This window comes from Pan paniscus, chromosome 1 (genome assembly GCF_029289425.2).
Source record: "Pan paniscus chromosome 1, NHGRI_mPanPan1-v2.0_pri, whole genome shotgun sequence".
Lineage (NCBI taxonomy): Eukaryota > Metazoa > Chordata > Mammalia > Primates > Hominidae > Pan > Pan paniscus.
Window position 1 is genome coordinate 194,113,749 of NC_073249.2, and position 27,408 is coordinate 194,141,156.

At 47.9% G+C, this 27,408-nt stretch overlaps 2 protein-coding genes across 6 annotated transcripts in view; one reads left to right on the top strand and one right to left on the bottom strand.

Annotated features, from left to right (window-relative positions):
• The first annotated feature begins 2,574 nt into the window (after positions 1-2,574).
• SYNC (syncoilin, intermediate filament protein) lies at positions 2,575-25,729 on the top strand. Of its 5 annotated transcripts, none has more exons than XM_055102939.2 (5): positions 2,575-2,838; positions 9,741-10,920; positions 21,433-21,557; positions 21,726-21,805; positions 23,956-25,729. In XM_055102939.2, exons 2-5 carry the CDS (start codon positions 9,952-9,954, stop codon positions 23,964-23,966), a joined length of 1,185 nt encoding a protein of 394 aa, XP_054958914.1. In that variant the 5' UTR covers positions 2,575-2,838; positions 9,741-9,951; the 3' UTR covers positions 23,967-25,729. The 5 variants fall into 5 exon arrangements, with proteins under 5 accessions (XP_054958914.1, XP_054958907.1, XP_008963757.2 ...); XM_008965509.6 differs by lacking the exon at positions 2,575-2,838 and adding an exon at positions 2,916-3,180; XM_055102932.2 differs by having other exon boundaries at positions 2,590-2,838; positions 21,726-25,729.
• The window catches only part of RBBP4 (RB binding protein 4, chromatin remodeling factor), a 29,620-nt gene continuing 27,376 nt past the window's right edge, over positions 25,165-27,408 (bottom strand). Inside the window, exon 12 of the mRNA XM_003812965.5 lies at positions 25,165-26,176. Coding sequence (XP_003813013.1) covers positions 26,111-26,176 — 66 coding nt within the window. The 3' untranslated portion in view covers positions 25,165-26,110. The remainder of the gene's footprint in view (positions 26,177-27,408) is intronic.

Genomic DNA, 27,408 nt, shown 5'->3' on the forward strand with positions numbered 1-27,408 from the left:
CTGAGCTCCCAGCTGACAGACCGCATCAACTTGCCAGCCACATGAGTGAGCTGTCCTGGACGCGAGTTCTGCAACCTCTGGGCAAGCCACCTCAGCTGATGCCACGTGAAGCAGAAATGAGCTGCCTCCACCAAGCCGTGCCCAAATCACAGATCTGTGGGTAAAATAAATGATTGTTATTATTATAAAAAACAAAAACAAACAATTTTTTTTAAGGTCCTACTATGTGGTAGTCCCTGTGCTGGGCTCTGGAGACACAGCAGTAAACAAGACACATAAAGTCTCTGCCCTCATGGGGCTTCCATTCTAGTGGGGGAAGCAGAGAAGAAAATAATTGAAAATGAATAGTATTGGCCGGGAGCGGTGGCTCATGCCTGCAATCCCAGCACTTTGGGAGGCCGAGATGGGCGAATCACGAGGTCAGGAAATCGAGACCATCCTGGCTAACACGGTGAAACCCCGTCTCTACTAAAAATACAAAAAAATTAGCTGGGCATGATTGCAGGCGCCTGTAGTCCCAGCTACTCCGGAGGCTGAGGCAGGAGAATGGCCTGAACCCAGGAGGCGGAGCTTGCAGTGAGCTGAGCTCGCACCACTGCACTCCAGCTTGGGCAACAGAGCGAGACTCCGTCTCAAAAAAAAAAGAAAGAAAATGAATAGTATTGTTGCAGATTGATAAGTGCTGCACAGAAAATAAACAGGGTGACAGGGATAAACAGTAAATGGGGTGAGGCATGGTGGCTCCTGCTTGTAATCCCAGCACTTTGGGAGGCTGAGTCTGGAGGATCCCTTGAGGCCAGGAGTTTGAGATCAGCCTTAACAACATAGTGAGACCCCATCTCTATTAAATAAAATTTTACAAAACCCAACAAAACAAAAAAGCCCATAACAAAAAAGTAAATGGGTGGACATTATGGGCAGGGGGTGGGGAGGCATCAGAGAAGGCCTCTGTGAGATGTGATCTGAGACCTGAAGGAGAGTAAAAGGTGGGCTGTGAAGAGCTGGAAAGGGTTTTCTAGGCAGAGGGAGCAGCAGAAAAGGCCTGGCTGGGTGTGGTGGCTCACTCCTGTAATCCCAGCACTTTGGGAGGCTGAGGTAGGAGGACTGCTTGAGCCTAGGAGTTTGAGACCAGCCTAGGCAACACAGTGAGACCTCGTCTTTACAAAAAATACAAAAATTATCCAGGTGTGGTGGTGTGCATCTGTAGTTCCAGCTACTCGGGAGGCTGAGATGGGAGGATCACCTGAGCCCGGCAGGTTGAGGCTGCCGTGAACCATGGTTGCACCACCGTACTCCTGCCTGGATGACAGAGTGAGACCCTGACTGCAAGAAACAACAGCAACAAAAAAAAACAACAACAAAGGCCTGGAGGTGGGGAAGTTTCTGGGACCCTGGGGAATTCAGGGTTTCAGCCTAAAGAAGCGCTGAGCAGGAGGGTAGGAGCGGGTCAGAAATTCAGTCCTGGGGACAGCCTAAGGCCAGGTCCTGGGCTGGGGGTTGGAGGGGCAGAGCCAGCTCCTCTGAATGCCACCCTTGCCGCCTGTTGCTTGGTACCACAGCAAACAGAGCCTCTGGCAGGCCTGCCCTTGCTGCCTTAGCTCTCCTCTGGCGGGCAGCAGATGTCAAATGCCCAGCAGCTGAGGCTTCGCCAGCCTCCTCCCCTGGAATAGTTCGGGGGTAAGTCAGAAAATGACCAGCAGCCTCAAAACCTGGCTTTTTCTCATGCATACCTTACAAGGGTATATTTGGCTGCCCTGGGTGTTAAATCTTCCACCCCCTTGCATTAGACAGAGAAATATAAATATACAGCCACAGGCAGCACACTCAGACGCGAGGATGAATGAACATTTATCAACCCCCAGTCACGCACAAGCACACAGTCAGAGTCACACGCGGGACCATACGCATGCCCCCCACACAGAGTCAAAACCGCCAGCCCCACAAAGACACTCCACCATGGCACAATCACCACACACATTCACCCTGAGATCACACAATCACACATCCACATGCTCACACACAGACATGTACCCCACAATCACCGCAGAGTCACACAGGGGCACACAAGCCCACACACATTCAACACCACGGCATGCTTCCCCCACCGGCCTCCCAGGCACCCCAGCCCCTGGGGCTTGTTATGGTGCCGGCATTCTTCTGCGATTGAGTCAAAGACCTCCCCAGACAGGGTAGCTAAGTGGAAAAAGGAATCTGAAGGAAGAACGCCTGAAGCCCAGGTCTGGGAAGGGGCCCAGCAGCTTCTCTCTTGGGGAGAAAGACGTCAGTGCTGGTTTGACCCTGACACTAGTGGGCTGAGGACGTGGGGGGAGGTATGTCTTGAAGTTGACAGAAGTGGGCTGAGTGGGGTGACAGGTGGAGCAGGAGAGAGACCCCAGGAAGCCTCAAAGGGTGGGGCAGAAAGTGGGGTTAAATATGGACTCAATGTGATAGGCGTAAACTCCTTCGCAGTTCTCTCTAACCCCAGCCACCCAGCCCGCCCCCAGGCTCCAGGCTGTCCCCAAACGCGCGGGGTGTGGCCGTGAACCCTCCTCCCCGGCCGCGCCCTGCCCCGCCCTTCACGACAGCTGCCGGGGACAGCCCGGAGTGCCCAGAGGGTGGCTGCGGCCCTTCCCCTCGTGGGTGGGGACCAGAGGGCGCTGAGCGGCAGCGGACACCCCCAAACAGTCGCGGGAGAGGGGTGCTGGCTCCCTTTGAGCAGCCCGCCCAACCCTGCCCCCACCCTCCCAGGCTGGACAGGGAAGGTGCTCCCTGGGGCTTCAGACCCCCCTTCTGACTCCCCCTGCAACGGGACCTCACGAAAGGAAGGGTGGAGAGAAGGTTCGGGAAGACGAGGGGGCTGGGAGGTTTGGAAAGACAGCTCCAGGCCCCCGTTCCCACCCCCGCCCCAGGCTGGTCCGGGAGGGGCAGCCTCTCCCCGCCCCCGGGTCCGCGCGGCCGCTCCCTCCTCCCCCGGCAGGAGCCCCGGCCAAGTGGGCGCGCCCGGCCCGGGGCCGGCCGGGATCCGGTGTCGGCTGCAGCTGGCAGTGCGGCGGGCGCGGGCGCCGGAGCGAGGGGCCCGCGGGCCCGGCTATTAATAACGCGGCCGCCAGCCCGGGGTCGCGCAGCCATGGCCAGCCCGGAGCCCCGGCGCGGCGGGGACGGCGCCGCCCAGGCCGCGAGGTAGGACAGTGCCGGGCCCGCGTCGCCGCCCCGCTGGGGAAGGGGTGCTGCTGGACGGGTTCCCTTTCCCCCCGACCGCGGGCGTCTTTCGCCTGTCTAGGGGTAGTGGTCCAGCCGGGGTGGGGCACTGGAGCCGCCTCGTGAGGGGACATCGGGGAGTCGGGCCGTCCCGGGGTCCTGGCACCTCCGTTTGTCTGTGGCTTTTTATAATACCCCTCCCCCTCCCGGGGCTACATGAAAATTAACCCTTCCAGGCGAGTGGGCATCCACCGCTCAAGTGCCATTTGGCCCATAGCAGCCAAAGACACTTCTCGCTAGCCTTCATTCCTCCCTGCAAATGTCAGTTGGAGACAGAGGCCTCCCCTGCTGAATTGGCTGTGGGGAAGCCACTTGGTGCAAGGCTGGGCATCTGCCAGCTTGAAGTTAAGAGTCTGTCAGGGCTTGTTCTCTCCCGTCTGGCCTGGGATGGGTGGGGGAAGGGTCCAGGGGCCCTCCCCACTATCCCTGCTGGCAGGGCACGGCTGATTATTGGGGGAAGGGACCTGTGGCTGAGGGGTTTGGGGTGAGGTGTGAGTATTTCTGTCCCAGGTCATACTGTGGCTCTGGGACTTCCCAGTGTACCAAGAGGTGAGGGTGCAAATACACAGCTCCCGACACCCCTTCACTGTCACACAGGGGCACAAAGCTGAGCGGTCTTACACACACACACTCGCCCATACTGCTGTCCACACCTACAGCTACAGTCAGACACACGGACTCTTGCCTGCACAATGTCACATGGACTCCCAGCCACATCCCTGAACAGGGTTGGAGAGCTCTGCGGTTCTCTGGGGACAGGGACAGAGTGGCAGAGGCAGGCTGCCCAGGGCCCAAGGAAGCCCGAGGTCAGGGGCCCCAGCTAAGCTGGCTTCCTCTCCTCTGAGCCTCCTGTCATCTGCTTCTTTCCCTCCTCTCTCTGTTTAAAAGAGGCGGCTGTGTGAGGGCAGCACCCAGCAGAGGCCTGGCACCATGGGTGGGGTGGTGGAGGCAGCACGATGTGTGCTAACAGCACAGCTTGGAGGTCAGGAGGCCTGGGTTTTACTTCCAGCTTTGCCATTCGACCTTGGGCAGATTTCCTCCTTGGAGTTCATCTGGTTTCTGCCTGTCTGCCCTTACAGAGCCCCACCCTAGGATATAGAGCAGAATGAGAACTCTGCTTGTCCTTAGGAAACTCACTATCAGGGAGACAGACACATGTACTTCTGTAACTGGAGCAATAAGTGTGAAGATGTGCTGCATACAGAGTGCCCTGAGAACACACATGGGGCTGTCTGGGAGATACTTTACGGAAGAGATGAAGTTTGAGCAGGGCTTGAAGGATGAGTAGAAATTTGTTAGATAGATAGAAGTATATTGTGGGCCCGGCGCGGTGGCTCACGCCTGTAATCCCAGCACTTTGGGACGCCGAGGTGTGCGGATCACCTGAGGTCAGGAGTTCAAGACCAGCCCGGCCAACATGGTGAAACCCGGCTCTACTAAAAATACAAAAATTAGCCAGGCGTGGTGGCGTGTGCCTGTAATCCTAGTTACTTGGGAGGCTGACAGGAGACTTGCTTGAACTCAGGAGGCAGAGGCTGCAGTGAGTGGAGATCACACCATTGCACTCCAGCCTGGGCAACAAGAGTGAAACTCCATCTCAAAAAAAAAAAAAGTATATTGTGACTGCTGCATGCCAGGCTTTTTATATGTGCTGTAGTTACCTCTTTTGGACCTCACGCCTGTCCTAGGAGGGTGGTAAATACTGCAGGCCTTCTCCAGCCTCCACCACTTACAACAGTTGTGGAACCTTGTGTGAGTTCTTACTCTGTGCATTGGCTTCCTCATCTATAAAATGGAGATAATAGATGAAGATTCTTTCTTTCTTTCTTTCTTTTTTTGAGACAGAGTCTCGGCTCTTGTTGCTCAGGCTGGAGGGCAATGGCGCAATCTCAGTTCACTGCAACCTCTGCCTCCCAGGTTCAAGCAATCCTCCTGCTTCAGCCTCCTGAGTAGCTAGGATTACAGGCACGCACCACCATACCCAGCTAATCGTTTGTATTTTTAGTAGAGACGGAGTTTCACCATGTTGGCCAGGCTGGTCTCAAACTCCTGACCTCAGGTGATCCACCCGCCTCGGCCTCCCAAAGTGCTGGGATTACAGGCGTGAGCCACTGCACCCAGCCAATAGATGATGAGGATTCTATAAATGAGTATTCATGTAAAATGCCTAGAATAATCTTGAACACGGTGAAGTCATTCCAAGGTGGGCGGCTCGGCACGAGAATGATGAAAGGGCCGTCTGCTGGGAAAGCAGGGACTGTTGAATATCAGAGTGAGTTTGGCTGGCTGAGCAGGTGCATCCTTCCTGGCCCTGGCTCTAGGAGCTCTGCCTTCCCAGGTAGTACAGGGTTGTTCTCTAGTTAGGTGGTTTTTGAGAAGCTGCAATTCTCAGCTGGACACCGTGGGCTTAGAGTAGGAGGTGTAAAAAGTTAATGCAAGCTCTAGGATGTCAAGCATTGGGTGGGTTGCAGGAATAATGTGAGAGGAAGCTAAAAAAGGTATGTTTGGGGCCGGGTGTGGTGGCTTATGCCTGTAATCCCAGCACTTTGGGAGGCCGAGGCAGGCAGATCATGAGGTCAGGAGTTCGAGACCAGCCTGACCAAGATGGTGAAACCCTGTCTCTGCTAAAAATACAAAAAATTAGCCAGGCATGGTGGTGGGCGCCTGTAGTCCCAGCTACTCGGGAGGCTGAGGTAGAGAATTGCTTGAAACCAGGAGGCGGAGGTTGCAGTGAGCCGAGATTGCACCACTGCACTCCAGCCTGGGCAACAGAGCGAGACTCTGGCTCAAAAAAAGAAAAAAAAAAAAAAGGTATGTTTGGGCCACATCTTTAAGGACCTTGAAACCATGCGTAGCAATTTGGGTATTTATTGGTGAAGTGGAGCAATAGTTCACTCTGTGTTGTAGCAAGTTAACTGTGGTGGTGTAGAGAATAGATTGAGGTGAGGAGAGGAGGAAGTCCTTTTAGAAGACCAGGACAAAAGTGCCAGTGAGACAGGATGACTTGGAGGAGGGCCCTGATAGTGGGATGCAGAAGAGGGGGATGGAGACTGTAGTCTTTCTAAGATAGAAAGGTCACTTTTTAGCCAGGCGCAGTGACTCGTGCCTGTAATCCCAGCACTTTAGGGGGCCATGATCCCTGGTGGATCACAAGGTCAGGAGATTGAGACCATCCTGGCCAACATGGTGAAACCCGGTCTCTACTAAATACACAAAAATTAGCCAGGCGTGGTGGCAGGCACCTATAGTCCCAGCTACTCAGGAGGCTGAGGCAGGAGAATCACTTGAACCCAGGAGGAGGAGGTTGCAGTGAGCTGAGACCACGCCACTGCACTCCAGCCTGGGCGACAGAGTGAAGCTCCATCTCAAAAAAAAAAGAAAAGAAAAGTCACTTCTCAGTGAACTGGCTATACAGGGGAGGGAAAGAGCTGTCTGAAGATTTCTTGCCTGTGGCCGGATGTGGTGGCTCATGCCTGTAATCCCAGCACTTTGGGAGGTCTAGGTAGGAGGATCGCTTGAGCTCAGGAGTTTGAGACCAGCCTGAGCAACATAGTGAGACTTCATCTCTACAAAAAGTTAAAAAATTAGCGGGTGTGGCGCTACGTGCCTGTAGTCCTGGCTGCCCGGGAGGCTGAGGCAGGAGGATGGCTTGAGCCGGGGAGGTTGAGGCTGCAGTGAGCTATGATCATGCCACAGTACTCAGGCCTGGGCGACAGAGGGAGACTCCATCTCAAAAAAAAAAAAAAGACAAAAACAAAAAAACAGAAACAGGAAAGACCAAAGCTATTTGCATTTGAGGGGCAAAGCAGCAAGAGAACACTCCCCAGTGGGAACTGACTGAGCTGGCAGGCAATAGGCAGCTGGGTCAAAGAGCTCAGATGTCAGAATGATGGAATCTGACTTCAAGAGCGTTTGACAGGATAGAAGGGTGGGCCAGTTCTAACAAGATGAACTTTTACAGAAACAAGAAATGTTGCTTACAAGCACTTGGTATGAAAAACTTTTTTTTTTGATACAGAGTTTGGTTTTGTTGCCCAGGCTGGAGTGCGGTGGCGCAATCTGGGCTCACTGCAAGCTCCGCTTCCCAGGTTCACACCATTCTCCTGCCTCAGCCTCCCGAGTAGCTGGGACTACAGGTGCCCGCCACCACGCCCAGCTAATTTTTTTGTACTTTTAGTAGAGACGGGGTTTCACTGTGTTAGCCAGTATGGTCTCGATCTCCTGACCTCATGATCCGCCTGCCTCAGCCTCCCAAAGTGCTGGGATTACAGGCGTGAGCCACCACGCCCGGCATTTTTTTTTTTTTTTTTTTTTTGAGATGGAGTCCTGGTCTGTCGCCCAGGCTGTGGTGTGATCTCGGCTCACTGCAACCTCTGCCTCCCAGGTTCAAGCGATTCTTGTGCCTCAGCCTCCCGAATAGCTGAGATTACAGGCATGCACCATCATGCCCTGCTAAGTTTTGTATTTTTAGTAGAGACGGGGTTTCACCATGTTGGCTAGGCTGATCTCGAACTCCTGAGCTCAGGTGATCCACCCGTCTTGGCCTCCCAAAGTGCTGGCATTACAGGCGTGAGCCATCTCGCCCAGCCCTGGGGCACTGTTTTTGATACCCATCCCAATTTCTAGCTCTTGGGGAACTTAAGAATAAAGGCAAATTTTAAAAAAATCCTCAAAAGAGTGACAGTCTGAAAGCTGTCACTTGTGTCACAAGGATATGACACAAATGAAGAGGGCACTGGAAACCTGGACATGTATGGAATAACAAAGATAAGCTGGGTTTTTTTTGTTTTTTTTTTTGACAGGGTCTCTGTTGCCCAGGCTGGGGTGCACAGTGGTGCAGTCATGGCTCAGCACAGCCTCGACCTCCCAGGCTCAGGTGATTCTCCCACCACAGCCTCCCAAGTATCTGGGACTACAGGTGTGCACCATCATGCCCAGCTAATTTTTTGTATTTTTTTTAGAGATGGGGTTTCGCCATGTTGCCCACGCTGGCCTTAAACTCCTGGACTCAAGAGGTCTTGGCCTCCCAAAGTGCTGCATTACAGACATGAGCCACCGCACTTGACCATGGTTATCTTTTTTTTTTTTTGAGACGGAGTTTCGCTGTTGTTGCCCAGGCTGGAGTGCAATGGTGCAATCTCGTCTCACTGCAACCTCTGCCTCTGAAGTTCAAGAGATTCTCCTGCCTCAGCGAGTATCTGGGATTACAGGCATGCACCACCACGCCCAGCTAATTTTGTATTTTTAGTAGAGATGGGGTTTCTCCATGTTGGTCAGGCTGGTCTTGAACTCCCGACCTCAGGTGATCCGCCTGATTCGGCCTCCCAAAGTGCTGAGATTACAGGTGTGAGCCACCACGCCTGGCCGACCATGGTTCTCTTTAAGTGTTTAGATAACTTACACAGAAAAGAAGGTAGAAATATCTGATCCTAGAAGGAAGAATCAGGTAAATCCAGTGGCTAAAAGTTACCAGGAATTGCTGGGCATGGTGGCTCAATGCCTGTAATCCCAACACTTTGGGAGGCTGAAGAGGGCGGATCACTTGAGGTCAGGAGTTTGAGACCAGCCTGGCCAACATGGTAAAACCCCATCTCTACTAAAAATACAAAAATCAGCTGAGTGTGATGGCACGTGTCTGTAGTCCCACCTACCTGGGAGGCGGTGGCTGAAATGGCACCACTGCACTCCAGCCTGGGTGACAGAGCAAGACTCCATCTCAAAGAAAAAAAAAAGTTATAAGGAAGGTTTTACCTCAACGTTATAATTTTATTAGAACTGGGCTGGGCGCAGTGGCTCATGCCTATAATCCCAGCACTTTGGGAGGCCGAGGCGGGCAGATCATGAGGTCAGGAGTTTGAGAACAGCCTGACTAACATGGTGAAACCCCATCTCCACTAAAAATACAAAAATTAGCCGGGCGTGGTGGTATGTGTGCCTGTAATCCCAGCTGCTCAGGAGGCTGAGGCAGGAGAATCACCTGAACCTGGGAGGTGGAGGCTGCAGTGAGCCAAGATCGCACCACTGCATTCCAGCCTGGCAATAGAGCAAGACTCCGTCTCAAAAAAAAACAGGCGTGGTGGTGCTACTTTGGAGGCTGAGGCAAGAGAATCGCATGAACTGGGGGACAGAGGTTGCAGTGAGCCGACATCACGCTATTGCACTCCAGCCTCAGCAATACAGCGGGACTCCATCTCAAAAAAAAAAAATTATTATAATTGTGGAACAAACAGTGGTGCCTCAGGTATGTTGAGTCCTTGGAGCTGCATAAGCAGAGACCATATGGTGATGTCGCTGGGATGCTGGCAGGGGATCTACACAGTGGTTGGGTGTGTGGAGGGGTGGATTGACAGAGTGGAGGGAGCAGACGAATGGCTGCTGACATCTAAGAACCTGAGGTAGTCTAGGCCCATGGCTGCTGGCTCCAGAATTGCACCATCCTGGGATTGTGGCTGCCCTTTCACTTTCAATCATTTCTTTTGCAGGAAAACAAGAGTAGAGGCCAATTCTCCTCTTCCAAAGAACTCTGGATCCCTAAATGAGGCAGAAGCCTTGAACCCAGAAGTTACTCTATCTTCAGAGGGGTCCTTAAACCTCGAAGACATTCTCTACCTGGAGGACACAGGTGACCTTGATGAGACACTCTATGTGCAAGAGACTGAGAAGGCAGAGGAGGCCCTGTATATTGAGGAGGCCATGCAGCCAGATGAGGCTCTGCATGTGGAGGAGCCTGGGAATCCAGAGGAGACAGTGTGTGTGGAGGAAACCACGGAGCCAGATCGGATACAGTTTGTGGAGGGGCCCGTGGAGCCAGGAAAGCCCACAAGCCCAGAGCACGTTGTTTATGAGGGAGAGACAGTCACAAGGGCGGAGAAATCTAACCCTGAGGAGAGCCTCAGAGCCGAGCAGAGCCCCAGCATGGAGGAGAACCTGAGCATAGAGGACCTGGAATTGCTAGAGGGGCGTTTCCAGCAGTGTGTCCAAGCTGTGGCCCAGCTGGAAGAGGAGAGGGATCAGCTCATCCATGAGCTTGTATTGCTCCGGGAACCAGCCCTGCAGGAGGTACAGCAAGTCCATCAAGACATCCTGGCTGCCTACAAGCTCCATGCCCAAGCAGAGCTGGAGAGAGATGGCCTAAGGGAGGAGATCCGGCTGGTCAAGCAGAAGCTTTTCAAAGTGACGAAGGAATGTGTGGCCTACCAATACCAGCTGGAGTGCCGCCAGCAGGACGTGGCTCAGTTTGCCGATTTCCGGGAAGTGCTGACTACAAGGGCAACCCAGCTCTCAGAGGAACTGGCCCAGCTCCGGGATGCCTATCAGAAGCAGAAGGAGCAGCTGCGGCAACAACTAGAAGCCCCTCCAAGCCAGAGGGATGGGCACTTTCTCCAGGAAAGCCGGCGACTCTCTGCCCAGTTTGAAAATCTCATGGCAGAGAGCCGCCAGGACCTGGAGGAGGAGTATGAGCCTCAGCTCCTGCGGCTCCTAGAGAGGAAAGAAGCTGGGACCAAAGCTCTGCAGAGAACCCAGGCTGAGATCCAGGAAATGAAGGAGGCTCTGAGACCCCTGCAAGCAGAGGCCCGGCAGCTCCGCCTGCAAAACAGGAACCTGGAGGACCAGATCGCACTTGTGAGGCAAAAACGAGATGAAGAGGTGCAGCAGTACAGGGTAGGCCCATTGGGCATGAAAAGAACTGAGGTCTTTTAACCTGGGGAAAGAGTGGCCAGAGTCCAAGGTCTTTGGGGCTGAAAGATAGTGTCACATGTAGGAAGAAAAATTTGTTCTTTGGGGCCACGCAATTTTTTCTCCATTCTTCATTCATTCAGGCCCATGCTAGGGACTAGAAGTTATCTGCACTGTTTTTTTTTTTTTTTTTTTTTTTTGAGATGGAGTCTCGCTCTGTCGCCCAGGCTAGAGTGCAGTGGTGCGATCTCAGCTCACTACAAGCTCTGCCTCCTGGGTTCATGCCATTCTCCTGCCTCAGCCTCCTGAGTAGCTGGGACTACAGGTGCTCACCACCATGCCCGGCTATTTTTTTGTATTTTTAGTAGAGTCGGGGTTTCACTGTTGTTAACCAGGATGGTCTGGATCTCCTGACCTCGTGATCCGCCTGCCTTGGCCTCCCAAAGTGCTGGGATTACAGGCGTGAGCCACCGCGCCCGGCCTGCACTCTGTTTTTTTGCGACAGGGTCTTGCTGTCACTTAGGCTGGTGCAGTGGCATGATCACAGCTAACTGCAGCCTCGACCTCTCAGGTTCAAGCAATCCTCCCACCTCAGCCTCTTGAGTAGCTGGGACCACAACTGTGCACCAACATGCCCAGCTAATTTTTTCTTTTTTGAGACAGGTGCAATCTTGAGGGCTCACTGCACCTCAAACCTCCTGGGCTCAAGCGATCCTCCTGCCTTAGCGCCCCCAAGCAGCTGGGACTACAAGTGTGTGCCACCATACCTGGCTAATTTTTTGTAGAGACAGAGTTTCACCACGTGGCCCAGGCTGGATTTGAACTCCTGAGCTCAAGCTATCCGCCTGCCTTGGCCTCCCAAAGAGCTAGGATTATAGGTGTGAGCCACCGCAGCCGGCCAATTTTTGTATTTTTTGTAGACAGGGTTTTGCCATGTTGCCCAGGCTGGTCTTGAAATCCTGGGCTCAAGTACTTTTAATGGCAAAAGCTGCAATTAATTTTGCACCAACCTTAATAGAATCCTCTCATCTTCACTTTCCTTTTATGTGCATTTGTCCCCATCTCTCTTGCATTCAAGTTATTTCTGATTAAGTGTGAGCCAGTTCTAATCCCTTTTTAGAACAGAGTGGGATATAAATACTAAGTGAATAAACAATTACGTAGTCCCTCCTAGACTGTGAACTTTCAGAAGGTAGGGAATACATTTTACTTATTGTTGTATTACTCTCTGCTACTCAAGGCTCAGAGCACATGTGCTGCTGGGCACTAATGAGAAGACTGTAGTGTGGTGCTCTAAGCAGTACTTTAATCTTTTGAAACACTGATTCCTTTGGATAAACTTAGAAATCTATGTCTTCCCAGAGATTGTGATATGCCCTTAAGGGAACAAGTTTCTCTGTTGAAATGGCTGCATTCACTTCACTGAAGATTTTGTCAAGCTTTCTGTAGTTTGTATTATGAAAACACTCTGTCTGGGAGCGGTGGCTCACGCCTGTAATCCCAGCACTTTGGTTGGGAGGCTGAGGTGGGTGGATCACAAGGTCAGTAGTTTGAGACAAGTATAGCCAATATGGTGAAACCCCATCTCTACTAAAAAGACAAAAATTAGGGGGGCGTGGTGGCACATGCCTGTAGTCCCAGCTACTTGGGAGGCTGAGGCAGGAGAATCGCTTGAACCTGGGAGGCGGAGGTTGCAGTGAGCTGAGATTGCACCACTGCACTCTAGCCTGGGTGACAGAGTGAGACTCCATCTCAAAAACAAACAAAACAAAAAACAAAAAAAAACACTGTGGTTTTTGGGGTCATAATACTGAATGTTTTTTATTTTTATCTTTATTTATTTATTTTTGAGACAGAGTCTTGCTCTTTCACCCAGGCTGGAGTGCACTGAACCAATCTCGGCTCACTGCAAACTCCACCTCCCGGGTTCAAGCAATTCTCATTTCAGCCTCCTGAGTTGCTGGGACTACAGGTGCCCGCTACTGCACCCAGCTAATTTTTTGTATTTTAGTAGAGATGGGGTTTCACCATGTTGCCCAGGGTGGTCTCAAACTCCTGAGCTTAGGCAGTCCACCCGCCTCGGCCTCCCAGTTATTTTTACAGAGTCTCGCTCTGTCACACAGGCTGGAGTGCAGTGGAGTGCAGTGGCATGATCTCAGCTCACTGCAACCTCTGCCTCCTGGGTTCAAGCAATCCTCCTGCCTCAGTCTCCCAAGTCGCTGGGATTGCAGACCTGTGCCACCATGCCCAGCTAATTTGTGTATTTTAGTAGAGATGGGGTTTCACCATGTTGGTCAGGCTGGTCTCGAACACCTGACCTCAGGTAATCCACCGGCCTCAGCCTCCCAAAGTGTTGGGATTACAGGCGTAAGCCACCACACCCAGAAGTAATACTGAATGTTTTTAAACTCTTCATATTCCCCTTACCCTATTTTTTAAAAAATTGGTTCACAGTCTAGTGAAAAGTCATTTATTTAGCATCAATACTATCCTTAACAGCCAATACTCAGACAGACATTACATTAATAGTTGTATCTCAGAGAAGAAAGTAAAAGGTGATTTATGAGAGGTGCAGGTAAAAGGGCTGTGGGATAGATGATGATGATGATGATTATTATTATTTTTGGAGATGGAGTCTGTCACTCTTGCCCAGGCTGGAGTGCAGTGGCGCTCAGCTCACTGCAAACTCTGCCTCCCGGGTTCGCGCCATTCTCCTGCCTCAGCCTCCCGAGTAGCTGGGATTGCAGGCGCCCGCCACCGCGCCAGGCTAATTTTTTGCATTTTTAATAGAGACGGGGTTTCACCGTGTTAGCCAGGATGGTCTCGATCTCCTGATCTTGTGATCCGCCCGCCTCGCCTCTCAAAGTGCTGGGATTACAGGCATGAGCCACTGCGCCCGGCCGGGATAGATTATTTTTAGGCGCTGGTTAAATCAGAGAACTCTTCATGGAAAAAGAGGTGGAATTTGAGCTAGGTATGAAAGCATAGGGAGAATCTAGACCAGTGCTGCCCAACAGAAATATAATGCAAGTCACATAAATAATTATAAATTTTCTAATAGCCACATTAAAATAGGCAAAAATTCAGCTGAGCTAAGCCTGAGGGGAGCAGGGGAGAAAAGATATAGGTAAAATTAATTTAAATATATTTTATCTAACTCAACATATCTGAAATATAATTAGTAACTTGGCTGCAGGTGACAAGCTTGAGTTTTGGACTTTATTCAGTAGTCTGCTTCATCATTAAAGGGATTTAATCAGGGAAGTAACATGATTGCCTTGCTACTTTTTTTTTTTTTTCTGAGATGGAGTCTCCCTCTGTCACCCATGCTGGAGTGCAGTGGCACGATCTCGCCTTGCTGCAACCTCCACTTCCCAGGTTCAAGCGATTTTCCTGCCTCAGCCTCCCAAGTAGCTGGGATTACAGGCGCCTAACACCATGGACGTGGCTAATTTTTTTTTTAGTCGGAGTCTCTTCTATTGCCTAGGCTGGAGTGCAATAGCATGATCTCGGCTCATTGCAACCTCTACCTCCCGGGTTCAAGCAGTTCTCCTGCCTCAGCCTCCCGAGTAGCTGGGACTACAGGTGCACACTGCCACGCCTGGCAAATTTTTTGTTTTTTTTGTTTTTTGAGAAGGAGTCTCGCTCTGTCACCCAGGCTGGAGTGCAGTGGCATGATCTGGGCTCACTGCAACCTCTGCCTCCTGGGTTCAAGCGATTTTCCTGCCTCAGCCTCCCGAGTAGCTGGGACTACAGGTGCATGCCACCATAGCTGGCTAATTTTTTCTATTTTTATTAGAGACAGTGTTTCACTATGTTAGCCAGGATGGTCTTGATCTCCTGACCTCATGATCCACCTGCCTCGGCCTCCCAAAGTACTGGGATTATAGGTGTGAGCCACTGAGCCCGGCCAATTTTTTGTATAGTAGGGACGGGGTTTCACCGTATTGCCCAGGATGGTCTTGAACTCCTGAGCTCAGGCAGTCTGCCTGCCTCGGCCTCCCAAAGTGCTGGGATTACAGGCATGGGTCACCACGCCCGGCCCTAATTTTCGTGTTTTTGGTAGAGATGAAGTTTTACCATGTTAGCCAGCTGGTCTTGAACTCCTGACCTCAGGTGATCTGCCTGGCTCGGCCTCCCAAAGTGCTGGGATTACAGGCTTGAGCCACTGCCTGCCTCTCTTTTTTTTTTTTTTTTTTCTTTGGAGATGGAGTCTTGCTCTGTCACTCAGGCTAGAGTGCAGTGGCATGATCTTGGCTCACCGAAATCTCCGCCTCCTGGGTCAAGTGATTTCCTGCCTCAGCCTCCCGAGTAGCTGAGATTACAGGTGCCCGCCACCAGGCCTCGCTAATTTTTGTATTTTTAGTAGAGATGGGGCTTCACCATCTTGGCCAGGTTGGTCTCCAACTCCTGACCTCGTGATCCACCCATCTCGGCCTCCCAATGTGCTGGGATTACAAGAAGTACTGGTGGCAGGATATAAAGTGGGCTAGAGATGCAGAGCAATGGAGAATAATTAGAAAGCTACTCTAAGGAAGAGGTTAAGATGGTTTCAGATTTGATGATTTGTGCATCTTCCCAAGGATTGTTTTCCAAAGATAATCTTATGACACAAAGTTTTAAAAAGAATATTCAGAAGTCTGTCTATCTAATCTCTATCAAATGGATCTTTCTCTATTGAGAGGAAGTCTTGGTCTTCCTGCCTCAGCCTCCCGAGTTGCTGAGATTACAGGTGTGAGCCACCTTGTCTGGCCTGAAACACTCTTGGTAGTATAATAGCTTCTCTTGTTGCTATACCATCATTAAAGTAGGAAGCAAGGTCTGAGGGCCCTAATTTTTCTTTCTGAAATGGCTTCCTAAACTGTTTGCTAAAGTTCTATTTCATCAACTTACCTTTTTTTTTTTTTTTTTTTTTTTTTTTTTTTTTGTGACGGTGTCTCACTCTGTTGCTAGGCTGGAGTGCAGTGGCACAATCTTGGCTCACTGCAACCTCTGCCGCCCGGGTTCAAGCGATTCTCCTGCCTCAGCCTCTCAAGTAGCTGGGACTACAGGCTCACGCCACCACGCCCAGCTAATTTTTGTATTTTTAGTAGAGATGGGGTTTCACCATGTTGGCCAGGATGGTTTTGATCTCCTGACCTTGTGATCCGCCCGCCTCGGCTTCCCAAAGTGCTGGGATTACAGGCATGAGCCACCACGCCCGGCCCATCAGCTTACTTCTTAAGGGTGTCCCTTTAATCCTTAGGCTGCACTCCACTCTTAACATTGCCTCTATCATCACCTTCATCAATTCATTCAACAGTTTCTAAGTGCCTAATTACTGTGGGCCAGGCAGTGAGCTATGTGCTGGCAATAGCAATTAGAAATAGTATGTGTGGCCGGGCGCAGTGGATCACAAGGTCAGGAGTTCAAGACCAGCCTGGCCAAGATGGTGAAACCCTGTCTCTGCTAGAACTACAAAAAAATTAGCCAGGCATGGTGGTAGGCACCTGTAATCCCAGCTACTCAGGAGGCTGAGGCAGAATAGCTTGAACCTGGGCAGCAGAAGTTGCAGTGAGCTGAGATTGTGCCACTGCACTCCAGCCTGGGTGACAGTGACTCACCTCAAAAAAAAAAAAAAAAAAAAAAAAAAAAAGCCAGGCGAGGTGGCTCACGCCTGTAATCCCAGCACTTTGGGAGGCCGAGGCGGGCGGATCACGTCAAAAGATCGAGACCATCCTGGCCAACATGGTGAAACCCCCATCTCTACTAAAAAATACAAAAATTAGCTGGGCGTGGTGGCATGTGCCTGTGTTCCCAGCTTCTCGGGAGGATGAGGCAGGAGAATTGCTTGAACCCGGGAGGCAGAGGTTGCAGTGAGCCGAGACTGCGCCACTGCACTCCAGCCTGGCAACAGAGCAAGACTCCGTCTCAGAAAAGAAAAAAAAAAAACAGTGTGTGTGTGTTGCGGGGTGGGGGTAATGCTCCTGCCCTCAAAGAGTTTGTACTCCAGAGGCCGGGTGCAGTGGCCCATGCCTGTGATCCCAGCACTTTGGGAGGCAGAGGCGAGTGGATCATGAGGTCAGGAGATCGAGACCATCCTGGCTAACACGGTGAAACCCTGTCTCGCTAAAAATACAAAAAATTAGCCGGGCGCGGTGGTGCGTGCCTGTATTCCCAGCTACTCGGGGGCTGAGGGAGAATTGCTTGAACCCGCAAGGTGGAGGTTGAGATCGCGCCACTGCACTCCAGCCTGGGCGACAGAGACTCCGCCTTAAAAAAAGTTTGTACTCCAGAAGGAAGCATAACAGACAAAATGAATGTATTTCGTAAAATCTAAGCACTGTTGATTTTAACATGCATCCTGATCGGAGATGTTAAAATGTGGCAGTCTTGGCATCAATTAAACATATTTCAATGTTATAAGCACTGTAATAGCTGTAGTGATAAGGCACTGTCCTGATGAAAACAGGCATGACTACCCCAGCCTGGGCAAAGAGGGGACATTTCATAGATCAACAATAGCTAGTATGTACTTGAAGTTCTTTACACAAAATAATTCCTTTAGTCCTTACATCTCTATGAGTTAGGTATAAGGCATTTGAAAAATAAGAAGACAGAGGTAAGGCAGAGCAGTGATTTGCCCAGGGTTAGGCAGCTTGAGAGTGATGGAGCGAGGATGTAACTCCTGAACAATCTAGCTTGAGTCCATACTCAGGCTCTTCAAGATGCTGGAGCTGAACCTTAAGAATGAATTCATGCCAGGAGCAGTGGCTCACACCTGTAATCCCAGCACTTTGGGAGGCCGAGGCAGGTGGATCACCTGAGGTCAGGAGTTCAAGACCAACCTGACCAATATGGTGAAACCCCGTCTCTACTAAAAATACAAAAATTAGGCCGCCTGTAGTCCCAGCTACTTGGGAGGCTGAGACAGGAGAATCACTTGAACCCAGGAGCCGGAGGTTGCAGTGAACCAAGATGGTGCCAGTGCACTCCAGCCTGAGCGACAGAGCAAGACTCCATCTCAAATAATAATAATAATAATAATAATAATAATAATAATTCACTGGGCAGGTAAGGGAGAGGTCTTCCAGACAGAGGGAACAGCTCATACAAAAGCATGGAAACACAAAAAGACATGTTTTGGGAAGTGAGCTTAGTGGTGGAATCACAAGGAATGTAACTAGATCCAGCTGGGACTAAACATTTTTTTCTTTTTTTTTTGAGACGGAGCCTCGCTCTGTCTCCAGGCTGGAGTGCAGTGGCGCAATCTTGGCTCACTGTAACCTTTGCCTCCCGGGTTCAAGCCAATTCTCCTGCCTCAGCCTCCTGAGCAGTTGGGACTACAGGCGTGTGCCACCATGCCCAACTAATTTTTGTATTTTTAGTAGAGATGGGGTTTCACCACATTGGCCGGGATGGTTTTGATCTCTTGACCTCGTGATCCGCCTTGGCCTCCCAATGTGTTGGGATTACAGGCGTGAACCACCGTGCCTGGCCTACTAAACACTTTTACGTTTTTTTTTTTTTTTTTTTTTTTTTGAGATGAAGTCTCGCTCTTGTCCCCCAGGCTGGAGTGCAATGGCACGATCTCAGCTCATTGCAACCTCCGCCTCCCAGGTTCAAGCAATTCTCCTGCCTCAGCCTCCCGAGTAGCTGAGATTACAGGCACCTGCCACCACGCCCGGCTAATTTTTTGTATTTTTAGTAGAGGCTGGGTTTCACCATGTTGGCCAGGCTGGTCTCGAACTCCTGACCTCAGATGATCCACCCGCCTCAACCTCCCAAAATGCTGGGATTACAGGCATGAGCTACTGTGCCTGGCCAGTTTTATGTATTCTTTAGACTAGTGGTTTCCAAAACTAAAGTTTTCTCTAAAGCTGTGGACCTTCTCCCCCAGATAATTTTACACAGAATGCAATATATAAAGCAGTTAAAAGTGGAGTTATTCTCTAACGGAAAAGTACCAAGGGCACTCCAATTTGGCCAGCTTTTGGGGTTGCACAGAAAGTTTGAGAACCACTAAAAAGCCTATTACCTTGAGTATGAGCTCTAAGCCAATGGCAAATCCTGGCTCTATCACTAAGTTGGAAACTTTGGACAAATTACTTAAGCTCTGTGGCTCAGCACCCTCACATGAAACATGAGATTAATAATACTCCCATATCCATAGGGTTGCAAGGAATGAACTAGTAAGCCACTTTCCCAGAATTCCATGACTATACATTGATTAGACCTCTTCTTCCCCTTTAACTCTTTACTCATCCTTTAAACCCATTTCCCTTCTTCCTGAAGTTTCCCGATATCCTTAGTGTGCGACAGATAACCCTCCTGTTTCCACAGCACCTATTACTTTATACTACTATTGCTGTAGCAGTTCCCCTTTTCCTGAGTTGGGGAATGTATCCTTTCTTTGTCTTTGTCCTGTGTAGAAAATTAAAACTGGCAATGCTGTCAATGCAAGTGCTGGGGCAACTGTAGACAGACATGTACTGGCCCTTGAGAAATTAGTATCTAGGTAGAAGGCAGCAGAAAACAAGGGACTGGCTGTCTAGGTGAAAAAAGTGGCAGGAACACAGGCACACAGATCTGAGTTGGTTAGGCTAGAGTAGTGCCATCACTGCAAGCCACAGATGTCATTTTAAATGTTCTGGTAGCTCTATTAAAAAAAAGAAACAGATGAAATTAACTTTAATGCATTTTATTTAACCCAACACATATGTTTCAACATGTAATCAGTATCAAATATTTTTGACGTATTTTACATTTTGTGTGCTGTCTTAGAAATCTGCTGTGTATTTTACACTTACATTACATCTCAATTGAGACTAGTCATATTTCAAATGAGTCCTATGTGACTAGTGACTTCGGTACTAGTAGTCCAGGGCTAGAGGAAAATGTTCATACGGAAGAGTAACAGAGGTTCAAGTTGGAGGTAGGGGTCAAACTAGAGGGGGTCTGAATGCCACTAAAGAAAGTGGAAAGCCTTTGAAGGATTTTGAGTTGATTGTAAAGTTAATCTAGTGGTTAACACAGGATTAAGAAAGACCATCCTTAATGCCACTGTAGCAATCCTTCCTTCATTTCATTGAGGCTGTTCCACTCTGTCACAGCTTATCACTGGTGGTGCAGACTGCTTTTCCAAGCATGTACTTTTGTACCTTACCAACGGGTCTGGTAGGTAGTGAGGACTGAGCAATCAGGACAGCAGTATGCAGATGCTTCCCTCTTCAGATGACACACTCTTAGGCATGGCTGGGCACTAAAAAAGGTCCTTTGACAATGTTGGTGAAAGCTGAGATTCAGCCAGAGTATCAAACAGTGCGGATTGATGTGCCACAGGTACAATGTCAAGTATGACTCAGAGGACAAATTATCTAGATCCTTCTAATAATAGCATGTACCCCAACAACTGGATTCCTTAGTATTCTTCAAAATCTGAGGTAAAATCACTCTCGCTTTAAAAGATACCAACTTCACCCCTTCCTCTCTTCCCAACTCCCTCCTGCTTCCTTAAGGATCCATGCCAGCTAGCAGGTAAACCAGAGACTGACTTGCTGACATCTTCCTTACCTTATTCCTCAGGTATACATCCTAGGCAGGGAAAATTTACAGAATGCATCCCAGCCTGATTTTGGAAGAATGAGAAAGTTATCTGAGGGATCCCAAGGGCCTCCTGTGCATACCATCTTTATCTTCCAACTTAGAACTAACCAAATTCAGTCTTTTTGTGTAATGAAAAAAGGATAAGCTGGGCACAGTGGCTCACATCTGTAATCCCAGCACTTTGGGAGACCGAGGTGGGAGGACTGCTTGAGCCCAGGAACAAGACCAGCCTGGGCAACATAGCGAGACCCTGTCTCTATACAAAAATAAAGAAGAAGAAAAAAGGATGCAGGAAATTAACAATAGGATAGCCAACACCCTCACTAAAGCATCAATTTCCATATGATGTTAAGTACCAGGTAGAAATATCTCTGACTTTAAGGAGCTTTGGACACAAAAACTTTTCCTTAAACAAGCCATTTATTTTCTAAACATGGACTTCCACTAGTTGTGTAACTCTCCTAGAATTCTAGCCAATATTTAATAATTGTTGCCACACTTTTGTATTTCAACTTAAGTATTTTATATTATTAAAAACTACCAATTATCTTAACAAACCTGCACATGGAGGGAGAGGTATATGAAACTCAGCCCACTAACTAGACCAAAATCCTCCTCAATGACACTAAGGTTGTAATACTAAAAAGTCCCGATCACCCTCCCAGGATTCTATTAAGCAAGCTGTGGTTAACAGACAAGATGCCTTTTTGGTCATCATTTTCAAAAGCATTGTCACTTTTTTTCCAAGACACAACTTCTTTGAACCTGTTTCATAACCTATCATATAAATACCAGCCTCAATACTGCTATCAAGATTAAACAATGAACAAAAAAGTGTTTTATAAATAAGAGTGGACAATGTGAGTTTTTATTGTTTGGCTCATTAGAAATGTTCTTGGCCATCTCATGCAGGAACAGCTGGAGGAAATGGAAGAACGCCAGAGGCAGTTAAGAAATGGGGTGCAACTCCAGCAACAGAAGAACAAAGAGATGGAACAGCTAAGGCTCAGTCTTGCTGAAGAGCTCTCTACTTATAAGTCAGTTTCTGCTGCTATACAAATCTCATCTAATACTGGCTGAGGGGATGGTGGGAGGGCTTAGGGAAAATTTTACCTTAGAGTCAAAAACAAAAAGAGGATTTGGGAAATGATTTTCAAATTGTGCTTATCCAAAAACACATGGAAAATGGCTCTCTCTTTTTAAAGGGCTATGCTACTACCCAAGAGCCTGGAACAGGCTGATGCTCCCACTTCTCAGGCAGGTGGAATGGAGACACAGTCTCAAGGTGATCTTTGTGAAGAGAAGAGTGGTGTTTGCATTGTTACTGCTTTCCTAACAATACTAATTAATGCCTTAAAAACAGGCCGGACGGGGTGGCTCACACCTGTAATCCTAGCACTTTGGGAGGCTGAGGAGGGTGGGTCACCTGCAGTCAGGAGTTCGAGACCAGCCTGGCCAACATGGCGAAACCCCGTCTCCGCTAAAAATACAAAAATTAGCCGGGCATAGTGGCAGGCACTTATAATCCCAGCTACTCAGGAGGCCAAGGCAGGAGAATCGCTTGAACCAGGAGGCAGAGGTTGCAGTGAGTCAAGATCACAATACAGCACTCCAGCTTGTACAACAGAGTGAGACTGCCTCAAAACAAAACAAAAACCCAAAAAACAAAAACAACAAAAAACCCTTGTGTGCCTAATGACAAGGGGATAACCCAAACCTCCAAAATGCCTGAGTCAGGCATTCAGAGTTCATTTGGAATGTTTGTTTCTAGTAGGACTCAAAATATGCCCTGATTATCACCATGAATTCTGTGGCATCTAGGCTTTGGGCATCTTGTTTCCTCATCCTACCCTACCCACCTGCTATTCTCAGTTTTCCTTATAATAGCAGAGAAAGCAGTTGTGCTATCAAAAATAATAAACATATCTATCCATTAAGTTCCTTATATAATATTCAAAGGCTGTGGTTTTGGGTGGAAGCAGAGATGTTCATGTTACACAGACTTACTCTTTTTTTTTTTTTTTGAGACGGAGTCTTGCTCTGTTGCCAGGCTGGAGTGCAGTGGTGTGACCTCTGCCTCCCAGGTTCAAGTGATTCCCCTGCCTCAGCCTCCCAAGTAGCTGGGATTATACGCACGCACCACCACGCCTGGCTAATTTTTTGTATTTTAGTAGAGACGGGGTTTCACCATGTTGGCTAAGATGGTCTCAATCTCCTGACCTTGTGATCCACTTGCCTCGGCCTCCCAAAGTGCTGGGATTTCAGGTGTGAGCCACCATGCTTGGCCTACACAGACTTAACTTTTAGACACTGACAAAACTGAAGGCATCTTTCTGACCAATCACCTACTCAGGATCCCTCCCCCAATGTTTTACCAGTATATTCTGATAAAAGTTCTAGAGTCCGTGAAAGAAACTAAGGATAAAAGAAAGTCCGTGTCAAGTTGTACATTATACAGATGCCTATAAATTTTATTCATTTCCTAAACTTACATCAAATTCACAACTTTCTTTTTTTTTTGAGACAGAGTCTCGCTCTGCCACCCAGGCTGGAGTGCAGTGGCACAGTCTCGGTTCACTGCAACCTCCACCTCCTGGGTTCAAGTGATTCTCCTGCCTCAGCCTCCTGAGTAGCTGGGACTACAGGAGCATGCCACCACGGCCAGCTAGTTTTTGTATTTTTAGTAGAAACGGGGTTTCACCATCTTGGCCAGGCTGGTCTTGAACTCCTGACCTTGTGATCCACGTGCCTCAGCCTCTCAAAGTGCTGGGATTACAGGCGTGAACCACCGCGCCTGGCCCACAAGTAACTATTGTTGCTTTTTCTAATTTTCTAGGATTTTATTTTATTTTTTTAAATTTCTTTTTAGTAGAGATGGGGGGTTGGGTCTTGCTATTTTGCCCAGGCTGGAGTAGTGGCACGATCTTGGCTCACTGCAACTCTGCCTCCTGGGTTCAAACAATACTCCTGCCTCAGCCTGCTAAGTAGCTGGGATTACAGGCATAAGCCATCACACCCAGCCTTGAGGATTTTCTTATACTGTGTTTGAATCCACATGACTGATAATATGCTTAATGTTTGAGAAATTATAACCTTGCAATTGAGGTTAATGATCTACTAACTACCTTTGTGTTGATCAGATTGTGTACAATCTGGAAAAGACAACGACTAATCCAAAGAAATGAAACTACAGAATTTCAGGCATTGTAATTATACCTGTGAGAAGTTAACCTAGCAGAGAAAACGTTTAACTATCCCTCCCATCACCATCACCATTCATTCTATTTGACAAACAGGAGGCATCCAAATATTTGCTAGGGGAAAGTCATCCCTGATCATCCATAAATCACACTGTAACAATCTCTTCTCAACAAAGCCTGCAGTAACTAAACCTCAGAAGTTCACTGTTATAAACTTTTTCTTTCAACTTTACAGGGGCTGTTTAGAAATATATGGCCAAATCTGTAACCCGGAAACAGCAAAAAACTTCTTAGCAAAGGATCACTAAGTACCCTTTGGACGTACTCTTCCAAACAGACAAGAGTGCCAGAAACTTGGCAAGCAATTCATCCTGTGGAAGTTGCAAATACTGGCTGACCTGCTTAAAAAGATTCTAAAGTTGGCCGGAGGCAGAACATGTCAACTCTTTGCTGGATTCTATTTCATCTGCTGTTGATACTGATCTCAATGCACCAAGGAAAGGAAAGATGAGCCTCCTGTCTTCCAGCAACAACCCTCACATATGCACTGAGTAAAAGATGAATGTATGGACACATCTGGGAGTATTTTAAAGAATGTATCTTGCCTTGTGTTGACCCAAACCAAAAACATTTTTGAGGGGCACATGGGGGGTCAAAAAGATAGCCAATTTCCATTACATGGGTTTACAATTTTCATTCTTTTGTGCCACGAGTGTTAGAATTTAAATGAATACTTTTACAAAGTCTACTTTTTGTTCAAGGATATGCTGACCCATATAGTTTACTCTTAAAATTGTGTCAAGGTATTTCTCACTATACTCTAAAACAACTAGACTTGAAAAGAAACCAGTTGAGATTTGAATCTAATGGTTAACGCTATTCAGATTTTCCCAAAGATCTTACCTCATGAAAGTAGTTCTGGGTCAGAATGATCTACTCAGTTAAAAAACAACAACAAAAAAAACTAAGCGATTAGGAAAAAACAGGAATTTTATCTGGTTATTGCATCTGGTGATAGAGGCCTTCAAAGCCTATTATTTCTAACCTAAGTAAAGGCCCCAGTGAAAAACATACTGGGGAGATAAAACCTCTCTCTGAGAAAAGGTTCAAGCACCTTTTCCAAATTTAAATCTTGCCTTAAATTCTCTCTACCACACTGCCTTTGACACTCTTGGAAGTCCATGTAGTTCTCTACAGATAGACTTCAAAGAAACGTTACTTATCAAAGACTAATCTGTGCCACCTCTGATTCAGTGTTTTATGTCTTTCACTTTCCCTGGGAAGGAGTAAAGTTCTTTTCTACAGCTCTGGGACTATTACATTTAATTCTGCTCTTGATAGTCAAAGACCATGGACAACAACTGTCATCTGAAGGACTCTTCTAGAAGCCAGAGACTGGTGTTTGATGGATGTTTTATACTAAATAAAACCCATCAGCATGGGGTTATGTAGAAAAGCAATTTATTCCATTTTAAGCACTTACACAGTTAGTCATGGAGAGTAACAGGCCTGCTGGTGAAACAGGTCACCCAAAATGGAGATGGCATCAAACTAGTGGTCAAGGACTAACTCCTAAAAAAAAAAGCAACTCTTATCAAGGATTAATTTAATTTTTAAAACAAATACAAGTTATTGATTCACTCTTCTCAACTTGACAGTCTACCTGTGGTATAACTGTCAGGTAAAAACATACATCTTTACAACTTGGTGGTCCCAAGTTAAAAAAAAAAAAAAAAAACACCAACAAAAAAAAAAAACACCATTTCACAGACAGGAAATAAACAACATGAAAACAGCTCAAGAAATACACTAACGAGCAAAAATATATGAATATATGGGGAAAGAGGAACGTGTTGTTTTGACTTAACTGAAGAAACCAAGAGGAAACTGGTCTACGTATGAAAATGTGCATACTGGAAAGTCAGGTGTCAAGATTTTCGAGTAGGAATCTATATGACTTGAATCTCCCCCTATTTCCTGAATAAAAGTGACATCTTTCAGTATTTATACTTCATGGCTCAGACACCTACCTCATTTGGCTCTATTCCTTACTCACTCTAGCCTTTACTTAAATGAGTCTGAAAAACTTGGGGATATAGCATAAGAAGAAAAATAATCACACATAATATTCCCCTTTCTGTAGCTACTTTAGACCTGGGTTACTAGAAAATTCCTGAAGAAAATTTCAACATTAAGTCTGTGGCTTTGTTGAATCAAGCCCCCCTATTAATATTTAGAAAACACCCACGGTTTGGGCTAATAGCATTATCGGTGGTACCTATTATATAGAGGGATAGCTGAATAAAGTCTGTCTCAAAACCAGTGTTAAATCACTCTCAGGGTTGAGAAGAAAAAAGGGGAGTCTAAAATCACAACAAGTAAAGACATATCTAGGACCCTTGTCCTTCTGGATCCACGCTTCCTTCAGGGTCTTCATCATTATAAATGTTCTCTGCCTGCCCAAAAACAAGAAAAAGAATTTAAACATGAAGACTTCTTCTAAAACTCAAGGTTTCAACAACAGATTAGGCCAGGAAGCCAGACAGTAAATACTTTATAGCTTTTGGGCCACACAATCTGTGTTACAACTATTCAACTCTTGGATGAAAGTATCCGGAGACAACCTATAATGGGTAATGAAATATTAATTAGCATGATCATGTTCCAATAAAAATAAGCAGCTGATCCCCAGATGCGTGATTAGGACATTCCCACAAAACTGCAGTGTGGATACTATTTGTCTTGATAACCAACATTCTTGAGTTCTTTAACCAGGCATTATAATTTTTCTTTCCTTTTGAGATGGAGCCTTGCTCTGTCTCCCAGGCTGGAGTGCAGTGGCACCATCTCGGCTCACTGCAACCTATGCCTCCCAGGTTCAAGCAATTCTCCTGCCTCAGCCTCCAGAGTAGCTAGGATTACAGGCACATGCCACTACGCCTGGCTAATTTTTGTATTTTTAATAGAGATGGGGTTTCACCATGTTGGCCAGGCTGGTCTCGAACTCCTGATCTCAGGTGATCTGCCCACCTCGGCCTCTCAAAGTGCTAGGATTATAGGAGTAAGCCACTGTGCCCAGCCTAACCAGACATTATTAATAATAGCCAAAAAGTAAAAACAACCCAAATATCCATCAACTACTAAAATGGATACACGATATATCCAATCCATATGATGGAATATTATTTGGCATAAAAAGCCAGTCAGGCCAGGTGTGGTGGCTCACACCTGTAATCCCAGCACTTGGGAGGCTGAGGCAGACAGATCACTTGAGGTCATGAGTTTGAGACTAGCCTGACCAACAAGGCGAAACTGCATCTCTACTACAAACACAAAAATCAGCCATGTGTGGGGGTGCACCCCTGTGGTCCCAGCTACTTTGGAGGCTGAGGCATAAGAATTGATTGAACCTGGGAGGTGGTGGTTGTAGTGAGCCAAGATTGCACCACTGCACTCCAGCCTGGGTGGCAAAGCAAGACTGTGTGCCAAAAAAAAAAAAAAAAAAAAAAAGCTGCCACATACTTTAGGATTTTATTTATATAAGGTGTCCAGGCCAGGTGTGGTGGCTCACGCCTGTAATCCCAGCATTTTGGGAGGCCAAGGCAGGCGTATCACCTGAGGTCAGGAGTTCGAGACCAGTCTGGCCAACATGGTGAAACGCTGTCTCTACTAAAAATATAAAAATTAG